The 14,667-nt window shown below is 42.7% G+C and overlaps 1 protein-coding gene across 1 annotated transcript in view; it reads left to right on the forward strand.

Annotated features, from left to right (window-relative positions):
- Positions 1–2,053: 2,053 nt before the first annotated feature.
- LOC108266875 (E3 ubiquitin-protein ligase SH3RF3) overlaps positions 2,054–14,667 on the forward strand; it is a 79,085-nt gene continuing 66,471 nt past the window's right edge. The window contains exon 1 of the mRNA XM_017470689.3: positions 2,054–2,532. Coding sequence (XP_017326178.2) covers positions 2,209–2,532 — 324 coding nt within the window. The 5' untranslated portion in view covers positions 2,054–2,208. The remainder of the gene's footprint in view (positions 2,533–14,667) is intronic.

The raw sequence follows: 14,667 nt of genomic DNA on the forward strand, positions 1-14,667 counted from the left end.
CACACACACACACACACACACACACACACACACACACACACACACACACACACACACACACACAGATCAGACACACCACAGTGGGGGTTTTAGCAGCCAGAAAGGGGGCACAAAATGGCATTTGGCATAGTTTTTAAACATTTAATTGATGAGAAGATTTCACGAGGTCCCTGTGGTCCCTGTGTGAGCTCAGTCGTAACGCACCGGAAACAACTTTACCCAGAAGTCTCTGTTTCAAATGGAGCAAAATGTGACTTTAATGTAAGGAATAAAAATAATCCAGACGGGGACGAAGTGAAGAGGTGGGGTTATTTTCCTGTAACACCGTGTCCCTAATCGGTTTATTCCTTTTATACCACATGCATGGTGCAATTACGTCATTCATGAACGACATGTCGTGCTTTTTATCCGTTTATTGTTACATAGTGAAACATATATGGCGTGAATGAGGTTTAAAATCATATGTTTGAGTTCTGAGTTACTTTATACCCCAGTACAATAGTACAAACATAGCAAAAGTATAAAATAAATAAATAAACAAAGAGGGCCACTCATGATTATATAGGATATATATATATATATATATATATATATATATATATATATATATATATATATATATATATATATATATATATATATATTCACACACACGACCAGTCAAAAGTTTGTGGACACTCGACTGAAATGTTTCTCATGATGTTAAAAACCTTTTGAGCTGAAGGTGTGAGATTAAATGTGTGAAATTGGTGTCGTAGACAAAAATATAATCGTGCAGTAACATTCATTTCTTTCATTAGAACACTAACATTTTTTCATTAGAACACTAACATTTACAAAAACATATTTATTTAAACAGACGACTTGGAGGGAAATAATCAATCCGAACCGCAGAATCTCTCACCATCTTCAAAAAACAGCTAAAGACCCGCCTCTTCCATGAACACCTCACCAACTCATAAAAAAATTTATAAAATAAAATAAAATAAAAATAAATAAAAAAATTACTCTGGCACTTACACCTCTACTCTGCACTTTGCTTCTTCTGGAACTCAATTAAAGATCTTGTACGGTAACACTACTTGTATTGTTCTCTACTTGATATATTGCTTTGCTTGTATTTTCTCATTTGTAAGTTGCTCTGGATAAAAGCGTCGGCTAAATGAATAAATGTAAATGTAAATGTAAATATAAATATTCTGAAAAGCAGGAGATAAGAGTCCAGTGTAGGTGTGAACTCCTTTAATACTGTTTAAAAAGCACCTCAGGGAAATTCCTCAAGAAATCGGTCGAAAAAATTTCTGAAAAATCTAGATAAAAAGGGCGTCTACTCTGAAGTTGCTAAAATACTGAATTATTTTTGATTTATTTTTTATTTTTTATCACAACATAATTCCCATAGTTACAGCTGTGTTCCTCCAGAGTTTTGAGGACTTTTATTATTATTATAAAATGTGGAAAAAATAAAAATAAAGAATGAGTGTGTCTAATCTTTTGACCGATAGTGTAACCGAAGAGCTTTCTTTTTATTAAAATAATAATAATAATAATAATAATAATAATAATAATAATAATAATAATAATTGTAGCGTTCTATAAACTTTGTGTGAAGCACTATGGGTACTTTATGATGTTGACTGATTAACACTTGCAGGTATTTAAAAAGTTTTTAAAAGAACTATTTCTGATGAGTAAATGAAGGTGTATGGTTTCAGCAGGTGGAAGAGAACAGTGAAGTGTGTGTTAATTATTACGCTGCTGTTATAGTAATATAAATAACTGAATTAAAGTTAATACTAGTTATACTGAATGTTTTATAAAGAATGAAACAGATCTTTATTCCTAAAAGAACTCTTTTCCTTATGAAACTTTCCTCAGTTACACCTGAAGCAGCTCCAGCTTCCTGTTCTTCTTCCCTTTCAGTTGTAGCTCACTTTGACATTTCATGTGTGACCATAGCGACCGCTGACCAATCACGGAGCAGAGAGCTCCGCTAGGGGGCGTGGCTATTTCCGGAGAAGCGGTGGAGTTAAAAAAAAAAAAACATGAAAAAAACAAAAAACAAAAAACCCACAGCGCTTGTCGAGCAGCTGCGCGAGAGGAGGAGAGCTCGCGCGTCACGGAGGAGCGTCGGTATGTGTGCTCTCGCGCCGTGTTCGGTGAACGGGATTACGTGTTAATACTGCACGCGCCGTGACTGAACCGAAGATGGACGAGTCGTCGCTGTTGGATTTACTGGAGTGCTCGGTGTGCCTGGAGCGGCTGGACGCGAGCGCCAAGGTGCTGCCGTGCCAACACACGTTCTGCCGCCGCTGCCTCGAGAGCATCGTGTGCTCGCGCCGCGAACTGCGCTGCCCCGAGTGTCGCGTGCTCGTCGACTGCGGCGTCGACGATTTACCGGCCAACATCCTGCTCGTGCGCCTCCTGGACGGCCTGAAGCACCGCGCGCCCGTGCGGCCGTTAGGCACCGCGTCGCCCCCTGGTACCGCGGTCCGGGACTCGCCCAGCGCCACGCGCAGCTCTCCAGTCAAGGTTTGTGCATGTTACGACGGTTTACCGGAGATTCGCGATGAACCGATTTATTGCGCGTGCAGACACCCCGAGTCAGGCTCGCGGGAGAGAAGTTGCGGAATACTGACGTTATGTCACGTCTAACCGAGAGGAGCGCGTGGCCACGTCCCAAACCGCATACTAGCCTACTAAACAGTACGGTAACCATGGTGACGCTCATCTCTTACTACACATACTACACAGAACTAAGTACATGCGTTAGGATGTAGTCATGGTAACCGAATAGCGCTGTACTATTTCCCACATACTACTAATGGGGGTAATATGCTGGGTTAGTACGTAACCATGGTGATGTGAAGGCGGTAAAATATTTCCACATACCTACTTAGTAGGGAAGTATGCCGTTTGGGATGTAGTCATGGTAACCGAATAGTGCTGTATTAATTTTTACATACTGTTAATAAAGGTAATATGCTGAATTAGTATGTAACCATGGTGACATAAAGGTGTTAAAAGTAGTTTTTTTTCTCCTTCTTATACCTACTTAGTACAATAAGTATGCAAGTTGGGATGTAGTCACGGTAACCGAACATGCTGTACTATTTGCACACACTATGAATAGGGTCAATATGCTGATTTATTATGTCACCCTGGTGATGTAAAGGTGTTAAAAGTATTTCCACATACCTAATTAGTACAGTAAGTATGCAGGTTGGGATGTAGTCATGGTAACCGAATGGTGCTGTAGTATTTCCCACATACTGTTAATAAAGGTAGTATGCTGGTTTAGTATGTGTGTATACTATTTACTTCGTGATATAGCCAGATTTTTTTTTACATACTATTTACAAGCTTAGTATACTGGTTTAGCAAGTAACCATGGTGATGTAAAGGTGTTAAAGTGTCTCCACATATCTACTTAATACAGAAGTACGCCGTTTGGGACGTAGTCATGGTAACCAAATGGTGCTGTAGTAATAATAGAGGTAGTACACTTGGTTGGTGTATAGTGGTGGAAACCTAATGGTGGTGTACTGTTATGTACTATTCAGCACTGATAGTGTCTCCATGGCAACCAGGGGTCACATATAGCTTCTTATATCCTGCTACTGAGGCATGGTGCCCAAATGGTTGTGTCCTAATTCTCACATATTGTCTCTGTGGTTTAAGTGGTGTGTGTAGTGAACAGGACACGAACACACTGAATTAAAGGTAGAACGTTTATGATGAACGAACACTTTTACCTGGTGGACTTTCAGAAGATCCTCATGGCTTGATGTCCTGTTGGCGGCAGGCGGTGTTCGAGCCTGCAGTACACATCTGATAGAAACTCTGAGCGTTTACACGAGACGGAAGCTGAAGCCATGCAGGTCTTTTGATGATTTGATGTTTCTGAGCTCGTTCAAGACGTAACGTCTTCAACATCGAGGACGTCGCCGTGACGCTGAAAGCCGAGGTGATGCCCAGCCAGATGCCATGAACTCAAGAAAGGTTTAGCTAGCTGAACGTGACCATCAAAGGCAAACGTGACCTAGATATCTAGCGTCAGCTAGCTAGTTTGTTGACGTAGATTTAATGTGACGCACGTAAGTTTGTTAAAGCAATATAAATTAGACATGTTAAGCCTGTTCATTCTTAAATTAGTTCACTGATATGATAATTAGCTACTTACCTCAGATGCAAAGATGGAGCTCCTCAGACCAGAATGATTCCTCCTACCTGCCTGTAACCACAAGCGTCTTCTGTTGGCTTGGAAAAGTGTCCGGTTCCACAGTACAGTGTTTATTATTATTTTCTGATTCTGACACCCATCAGCAGGATGTGGCGTCCACGTCTGATTATTTTGTCAAATCGAGGGCAACAGCACCCCCAGTGGACATTAAAAAACACACACACACAGAATGGTATGAAGAAGCGAGCCGCGAGGCTGGGGCTGAGTTCTTTCCGTCCCTGACTGTAGCTTCATGCAGATATTATACTCCTATTACCTATGAAAACAGACGTATCACACTACCATATTTCTCAGAAATAGTTTTCCTCTCAGAATGGAGCGGCTTTGCCATTTTTCTGAGGTAAAAGTTTCCTAGTCCTGAAAGCCTTAGACAAACATTCAGATGTGTCAGAATAGGAAAAAAACATCTGCTGGATGTATTTAGTTTGGTGATTTGTGGCAACATGGTGGGGTTTTTTTTGGACAGGAACCACAGTACTGTATGTTATGCTAGCTCGGTGAGCTTTATTGTGAATGCTAAACACAGCTAATCATAAAGGTTTGCTAACCTACACTGCTGGCTAAGAATGTGACCAAGTAGCTAATAGGAATAATTAGTGATTTCATCAAGAGAGTTAAACTGTGTGTGAGAGCTAGCTAGCTAACGCTGTTTGTTCGCTAAATAGTACCGCTGGGATTGAGTAAAACTTTAAAATATTGAAATCATGCTTATTATTATTATTATTATTATTATTATTATTGTTATTATTATTAACAATTATTCAGCAAGTTTAGGAACAGTTTTTTTTTTATTTACCATTTTAACTCCTCAGTAAACAGTTTTATTTATATTGTACGTGATTAAAATACAGCTAATGCACTAACACTAAACACTGTGTACGTATGGTGGTGTGTACTGCGCTGCGCTTTGGGACTGAGCCCTAGAGTGTGTGTGTGTGTGTGTGTGTGTGTGTGCTCGGCTGATACTCTTTTGAAGACGTCAAAAGATCCTTGTCATGCCCGAACTCGCCGCTTAAACACCCCCTACCCTCCTAATAGCTTCTCAGGACGACTGTCTACAAGCGCTCACACACACACACACACACACACACACACACACACACACACACACACACACACACACATACACACTTTGATTAAAGGGAGCACTCATCAAGAAGGTCAAGCAGTGGAGGAGGAATTGCTGATGCAGGCATTTCTCATATCGGCCAGAGAGTGTATTGAAGGTGCCTACAACACACACGCACGCACACACACACACACACACACACACACACACACACACACACAGGCGCTATATGTCTTACTATACATATAAGGACCTTCTATTGACATAATGATTACTATAGCTGATTCACTCGTATCCTAACGTTGATCTCAGTAACCAAAACTAAACATTTCACCTTTTTAGATTTTTTTAATAAAAGCTTCGTCACCATCTTCACGTATTCCTATCATTTTGGGGACATTTGTTCTGCACCAGGAAATCTTATTTATACTTACACTTTAATTTCTTTAGTTATACATTTATCTCACAATAGTGACGCTTTAACTCATTATATTGTGTATCACAATACAACATCACACCAATACATCATCCCAGCGCTAACGGTGTAGAACCTCTCACTCCATCGCCTTCCTTTACCTTTTCTTCTGTTTCAGAGCTGCGTCTCCACGTCTGTCTGATCTCACACTCCTCTAATCTGATGTGTCTAACACACACACACACACACTCACACAGACACACACACACACAGACACACACACAGACACACACACACACACACACTCACACAGACACACACACACTCACAAACACACGCACATGCACACTCACACAGACACACACACACACTCACACAAACACACGCACACTCACACAGACACACAGACACACACACACACAGACACACACACACACAGACACACAGACACACACACACACAGACACACACACACTCACACAGACACACACACTCTCACACACTCACACAGACACACACACTCACACAGACACACACACACACACACACAGACACACACACAGACACACACACACTCACACAGACACACACACACACACTCACACAGACACACACTCTCTCACACACACACACACACTCACACAGACACACACACACACAGACACGCACACACACACACATGCACACACACACACACACACACAGCCACACTCTCACACACACACACACACACTCACACACACACACACACACACACACACTCACACACACACTCACACACACACACACACAGACAGACACACACACACACTCACACTCAGGTACAGAAATGGTGTGCTGTAGTGAGACGTGTGTTATTGGTGTTTTTGCCGTGCAGAGATTCACAGTGTCCTGGTATCATTATCAGGTTTTGCCTCAGTGCTCATATATTCATTATAATAAAGGTTATATGTGTGTGTATAAATTTAGATGAAAAGATGAGGGCGTGAGAAGCAGAAGAAACCCGAGCTAGTGGAGTGCACGAGCTGTTTGGTGTTTTTACAGTAAGGACACACTTACTGGAGCAGCAGGAGAAACAACAGCTCTGAGACTCGTAAACTCTGACAGAGGCGACATTAATATGTTTTAGCACCAGAGACGCGAGAGATGAAATATCACTTCCACCTTCTTTCGCCCTTGAGGTGTAATCGCACCGTTTTGAGTTATGATACGGCCGAAAAAACACATCAGCCTTCGTCTTTCACTACTTAGCAATGTTCCGTGCCATTGGCCCGAGTGTCTGTTTAGATTTAACACCGATGCGAGTGTACCAGAGGATTTAAAATGCACAGTAAATCTCCTCCTCAGCTCAGTGATGATCAATATAAACAGCGCTCTGTTATTCACCTCCTCTACCTCTTCATCATCGCAGCCTTTTGTCTCTGTCTTCCTCGGTGTCTCACTCTGCCGGTATCCACCGTTCTCTCTCTTCTTTTATTCTCTCATTCCTTCATTTCTCCGTCTCTTCGTTCGTCTCTGACACGTCTGTCTCTCGACTCATCGTTACAGAATTCCTACCGCACTAACACCTCCTCTGTGAGGTTATGAGTTTAGAGGAAGGTTGTCTGGGTTTATTTCGCGGTAGGAGAGTCGGGGTCAGTGTGAGGAACGTCCTCTCAGGCGTTTCTGCTGTTGTAGGCTTGTGTTCCTGTTAGCGGAGCGTGACCAGTGAGGGCCAAACAAACAGTGAGGGGAAAGACTCCGGGAAACTCTCTCCACTCTCTTCACCCCTTCACGCTCCATCTTTTCCTGCCCCATGAGCTGGTGAAGAAACCTTTCTGAAGTTATACTTCTCTTTCTGAAGAAACTTAAACGTAAGGAATCTGAAGATCTCCAGTCTCCTACTCATCTTCAGTCCGTACACTAAAACTACAAATTACGCTTGTCTTTCGCAGTGATGTTTGTTGGTAAACGAGAGCTTTTAGCTGTACACACGTTTGACGCACGTGAATCAGACAGGGCTTTGGCTGGATGCGTGTTATGACGATGTCACACGACGCGTCTCGGCCCAAATCTGCGCTAATTTTGAGACATCGCACGCGTCTCCGAATATTGCGGCGTTTCCTTTATCGTCCTAAATTTCCTAAATCCTTGAGGGACTGACGTCTTATTCTCTCTTCCTGTGTCTCGTTCTGTATCTCTACACTCTTCTGTTTTTTCTCTCTCAATCTTTCTTATCTTTCCTGTTTTTTTGCTTAGTCACCTATCTTTCTCTTTGTCCATTTCTGTCTGTTTCCCTCCATCTCTCTCTCTCTCTCTCTCTCTCTCTCTCTCTCTCTTAATCTCATTCCTTCATAACTGAGAGCTCCTCTTTCCTTTTCTCATGTTGTCGATCTTTGTCTCTATCAGCCCGCTGCTTTCCTGCAGTCTCATGCCACTTAAATATGGCAGCACCAGTGGAGGTGTGTTTCAGTAGAACTGACTCTTTTCTCAGTAAATTCCCAACACATCTAAGGAAAATGTTGATGTTCCCACCTCATTGTCCATATTCAGTAAAATAATGAATGGCTATGGGGTGTGTAGATAAATAAACTAACTAGTTGGACTCATTTCCTGTTAAACATCAGTGAGAAGTGTCTCACTCTCCGCACTGCCCTCGAGTCCTCTCAGCGTGTGTTTCGCTTCCCGTGATGAAATCACAGCTTCATGAGGTTCCACTTGAACGCAGCACGTAGCGACACCGCGTTCTCTGATTCTGAGCAGAAGCTCCACGCGTGGGACAGTTTGTTTTGTAGCACAGGAACATGGATGAACATCACGTCACCGTATCACGAGTTCCTCACAGCTTTCTATTGTCCAGCCTCCAGAGCTCTTTCTGCATTAGATCAGAGATATGAAATGAAATGGTACAGATTCCTGAGATGATCCGAACGGCTCAGTCATGTGATCTCAAACTCACAGGAAACGTACTAAAACGGTGTTTTTACACCACACAGGCAGTGTGTTTATCTACCTAACCTGCTAGCATTTCCCTCAGCTGTGTAAACCTCACACGGCCATGGAGGTGGAGAAGACACGGACCACGCCAGCGCTCAGGACAGGAGCAGCGGATGAAGAGAGCAGCGGCTGTAATGTGTCTTGCACGGCTTTGGAGCAAACTTCAAACGAGATTATCTCGTCGTTTAGCCGCTTTAATTCAATAAAGCGCTGCTGAATTAAGGCTCGGAAGGAAACCAGGGCGCCTGGACGTGATAGGAGGCATTATCATTATCCGTCTCTCTTACTTTCAACAGGGTTTAATCGAACCTAGACCACAGACCACAGCAGTGCTGAATGCCTGAATCTGATTGGTCAGAAGGCAGTGGGTTATTTCTGATCACAGCAGCTCTGACAGCAGTGCAACGGCCATGACGGGAAGAAACGCCAGGGTGAGGGAACGACTGTTCGGAGCTGCTAGAACATGAGAAAGAACAGGAACTTGTTTTATATTCCACAACATTAAATGTAACTGTAAATGGATAAAGAATACTACACGTCGTTCTTTATTTATTCTTTGTCTTCATCACTCCATCCATCACCCGGTGTTATCCCCAGTGCTATACGGTATGAAATGATGGCTTCTACACATTACCCAGTGTGTCTGATCTAACGTCTAACCAGAGTAGTACAGTTTGTACAGTTTGTACAGTTTGTACAGTTTGTACAGTCCCTCCAGGATTTCGCGAGTTTGCGATCGCAGAAATGAACACGAAATCCAGGAACCTCCACGACACAGATTCAGACAAAACGCTCTTCCATTCACGTGTGTCGAACACGTGTACAGCTAAAAGCTCTCATTCACCAACACACGTGACTGTGAAAGAACGATTTCACCATTCCGATCATTTTTCCTCAGAAACAAAACCTCTACAAATCGCATCGCAAATTTTGAAAAAAGCCACAGGAAAGATCGCAAAAAACCCTCTGAGGAATCCTGTACAGATCCATACACTCCACACTGCCGAGGGGTCGGGTTTAACTCGCTACGGTCTGTAAGATTTCACCACATAAGTTAGTGAATAATATTATGTAGCTTCTACACGTTGTAGCTGCACTACGTAAGATAAGATGATGGACAGTAACCCCGAAAACTCTGTGTGGTGCACACATGATAATCATCTATAACCTTCTGTGGCTTAAAAAACAACAGCGTGTAGCTTGATAGTTTTTAGTAAAAAAAATAATTGCATGTCCTCATACGTCCTCGCATGTCCTCATACGTCCTCGCATGTCCTCATACGTCCTCGCATGTCCTCATATGTTCCTGTGCGCCATCGGCCGGTCTGTGCTGAAGCAGTGCTGTACATCTCCACATCTCTGCTGAGATGACTCGTTTTTAACCTGCAGTAGGTGAGGAACGATGTTAATGCTGGGAAAGTTTGACGTGTTCAGAGTTCCAGCTGCCTGAGGCCTGTGGGGATTATAATAAAGTCCTGTGTGTGTTCACACCGCGGAGCGGGTTAGTATAATCTTTTATATCGTGTGAGATATTAACTCAACGCCACGGAACTGTAATGTGTTCAGGATTTTATTACGCTTTTAATTCACTGCTGTGAGACATAATAATAATAATAATAATAATGATAATAATAATAATGATAGTAATAATAATAATAATAATAATAATAATGATAATAATAATAATGATAATAATAATAATAATAATAATGATGTTGTGGATTATTGGATGTGCTCTCCCGTAAAGAAAACGCGCCCGTGGGTTTGAAGGATCTGCTCCACTTACAGCTCACTTCAAGCTAGAAGTCAAGAAATAAAAATAGTCCGTCTCTGAGTGAGATGCGTCTCGTCCGATGTCCTGTGATACGGGTTGTTTATTTTCTGCATTTGTCTTTCATTTTCTTTTTGTTGTTGTTGTTGCTGTTGTTGTTGTTGTTATTTTCAGGTGTGTCTTTTGTCTGAGACAGGACATTCAATCAGAATCCAAAGCTGAATAGTAAGAGAGCGCGAATCATACTTGGCCCGCTGAGAGCCGTGGTCTGTTATCCTGTCACGCTTTCTGTTATTCACAAACACACACACGCACACACACACACACACACACACACACACACATGAGCGCACACACACACACACACACGCACACACACACACACACACACACACACACACGAGGTGTTGTAACAGAAGGTATTTAAAGGGCATTATGCATAAAATGAAGGCGATGTTCTGGCCACTGGAATTAATTTGGGGCGGCGTCCTGCAGACTGTTGTGGTAATGAAGGTGCTTTTCCTGGCCAGAAGATAGCTTCATTATTTATTGAGTGCTGGAATCTCATTTCTCGCTCACTGGCCTGCTCTAATGTGATGGACAGAAAAAAAAGAGAAAGAAAACGTGAAGGCTGTCCTGTGTCTCCTGTAGCCGAAGACTTTGTTCCTCTCTGACACAGGAAGTCCAGGATTCATCAAAAGCATGTTTAACCTGCACGTAATACACGTTTAAGGTGGAAAAGAAGAAGCTCCTCAGCAGTGGAGAGGTTGTGGAGCGTGAACTGATCTCACAGGCGTTCTTGAAGCGACGTTAGATACCAAATCCTTATTAAAACTGATTCGAATGAAGTAGATTCACCAGATATTTAAAATTAGACTACCATCAGTGTAGTTTTTTTAGCGTGTGTTCAATACGTATCGTGTACCTGCGACGGTGCATGTGCTTTACCTGTAATTAGCGTTTAGTGTAAAGCTTTGAAGCACTGAACTGAATCAGCGTTCCCGGGAGAGAGTCCGGACCGTCGTGGCCCCGAGCAGGAGAAAACGCTCAGGAGATGCATGCGTACCGCTTTAGAGGTACATAAGTGGCCCTTAAGGTCTGATTAAATAACGTTTAAAGGTATAAAGATCCACACTGAAGCTTTTAAAGATGTACCTTTGAAGGAGAACGTGCAGTTTATTTCTGATGAAGAAAAAATACGAGTTGATACTTATATTTAATATCTATGAATCAGTTCCCTCCGGGATTTCTGGGATTTAGTGATCGCAGAAACGAACGCAAAAGTGGGAGGAGCTGCTATTCTTCAAAATTACCGCAGGCTTTACGCAGGTTCGGCCAAGACGTGTCATGTGACGTCATCACAACGTGCGTTCAGACAAATCCCTCTTCCACTCACGTGCGTCAACACGAGTACCGCTAAAAGCTCTCATTTACCAGCACGCATCACTGTGAAGAGCGCAGGACCATTCTGTGCCGGTTCCCATTTATTTCGCCGATTCGAGCAGTTTTCCGGAAAGAAAAGAGCAAAAAACTCCACAAATTTCATCACAAATTTCTTACAATCACAAAAACTCTGAACTCCTGTGCGCTCGGATGAACATGAATGACTAAACACAGAGAAGACGGAAAATAAGTCAAATTATTACAAAACTTTACAGAATCGTGAAAAGCTGCTTCTGTTAAACGGAGTTAAAATTGTTTGATGAAAACATCATGAGAAACCGAGATCTCTCAGAACAGCGTATCGTGACTTTATTTATCACATCATCGTCTCGCCGGGCCTCGTTTCATACGCCGGCGCGTTCATCAAACCCGTTCACCACGGCTGATCTTTAATAACGTGAAGAACTCGGCAGTAGACGTAGTAACATGAGCCACGCTTCCGTCCGAGGGAGAAAACGTTTTAGCTTCAGAATGTTTACCGTAAATTGTATTTGTTGTTTATATTTTTATTAATGTCAATCAAGCATTTTTTTCACTAGCATTAGCTACTGATAATCGTGGAACACAAATTTGAGTCCAATTTTTAAAACCGAATCCATTTAATCTTTATAAAGAGCTTTTAGCACAAAGTGTTTCTTTTACCTGGTTTCTTTTACCTGACTCTGTTACTAAATAACACCATGTTTATAACCATAACCCTAACCCTGACCTTACCCTGACCTTACCCTGACCTTACCCTGACCTTACCCATTACACAAACGGGAATGTTTTCCTTCCCAAAGGCACAAAATCATCCGCAGTCACACAGGTTTTGGATCCAAGCTTTTATTCTCGCAGGGGTTAAAGGTTAACTGCTTCTCACGAGACTCCATTGTTGGTATGGAAATGCAGGGTTAGGAGACTCTAACAAGCCGAAAAGGTCACACCCTGAGCAAGCAGAAAACTGAATTAGCTATTGCCATGGAAACCGCTAGAAATAACGTTACGTGAGGCAATAATTTGTTTGGAATTTGATCGTTATCCTGCTCGTATCCACCAAAAAAGCAACTCCTGATGCTCCTGACTGTTAAGCCCTATTCAGATGGGATTAGTTTTACATATGGATATGAGTAATGGAGTTATTACAGGAGAATCTCTGGGTTTAGTCCCGTCTGAAGAGATACTGTGCACTGGAGAGGTTACTCGGCGTGCCGCGTGTGTAGTATATCTGTGTGAACATGTCGTTAAGATTGCGTTATATTCTGTGGAAAAAGTTTTTGTGTGTGTTTTTGTTCAGTCTATTAGCGCTCGCTCTTTTCTATCATCTCCAAACAAAGACACATTTACAACACAGAGCAGTACATTAGAGACTTTTGTGTTGGAGAGGCGGCCTTTCAGACACGTTGTGGTCATGTGACCTACCAACATGCAGCCACACCCCCTACAACATAACAACAATCAGTTTGTATTGAAATGAGTTTCTTCATGGCCTTGTCTTCTGAAGTCAGCATTGAGACCGGAACGTTCTCCGTCTCAGCTCATGGTCTCCGTCTCTGGCTTTGAGTGAAGGAACGCTGATGGTGTTGGAGCCATTTCTGTTTATACTGAGAGGAAAAAAACGATCGGAGCGCTGTGATCGGAAGGTTAATGAGCGTAGCGTGCGCTGTTTGTGACAGCTAGTCAGGGTCAGGGGTCAAGGTGATGTCAGAGAGAGAAATGACAGCTTCGTGGAGAAGTAAATAACATCTTCCAATGAGCGATTCGATGCACAGATCTCCATAAATTAAGGTTTGACAATAAATAAACACAATATGAAGCAAGTCATAATATGAGATGAATAAACAGAGGACATTAGATATGGACTTGTGCTGTTCCGAACTTTCGAGCGAGAGGAAAAGCCAGGTCAACCTCAGGTTCGTTGGATCTGTTGAAAACCCCGGGCTTTTTGCTCGGTGCTGCGCACACCAGAACCGAGGCAGAACTTTGTGGTCTCAAAGTTTAAAAAAAGGAGAATTGTTTTATAATCCCACAGTGACACTCTGAATCGAACCTGCACTCATCTGCAAATCCGATCCATGCCACCCATGATGTACCATTAAACTTCAGCGCAGTCAGTGGAGCAGCCAATAGGAAGTGAGGATCCGAGGATCTCTGAGACCTGGCACAGTGGTGGACACGTCCTTAATCTCAACGGGCATCACACGTCAACATGCTGAGGAACTTCAGAGATACAGCAGGGTAGGAATGATGTAGATGCCAGTGAGGAGCTGAGGAATATCTCAGAACATCTCCCAATCCAAACGAGATGGCATGAAAATATGGATCTGATTTTCCCGCCCAAGGGTCGAAAATGTAAAAAAATAAGATTAGTGAGGTGAAAAAGGCGGAGCCTGTAGGTGACTGGGTTCTGCAGGAAGACACAGACAAAAGAGAAGAATCAGAGTGGATGTGTGTGTGTGTGTGTGTGTGTGTGTGTGTGTGTGTGTGTGTCAGTGAGAGGGTCGTCTGGAGCCTCGTGTGAGAAAACAGCAGCGATTTCGTACGAATCCAAGTGGCACCAATGGAGAAAGCGTTTCTGCTTAAGGTCTGCAAAGTGCTTTCACGACTCTCAGGGGTTCGACACTTGACCGATAATTTCATCCAAAAAGTGACTCAGCGTCGTACTCAACCCCTGCTCCGCTCGGCATCCTTCACCTGCCAGAGGTTTTGCATCTTCTTCTACTTTAGTCTGAAAATTGGCTTTTAAAGACGACTTCTAATGTGCACCGACC

This window comes from Ictalurus punctatus, chromosome 6 (assembly GCF_001660625.3).
Source record: "Ictalurus punctatus breed USDA103 chromosome 6, Coco_2.0, whole genome shotgun sequence".
Lineage (NCBI taxonomy): Eukaryota > Metazoa > Chordata > Actinopteri > Siluriformes > Ictaluridae > Ictalurus > Ictalurus punctatus.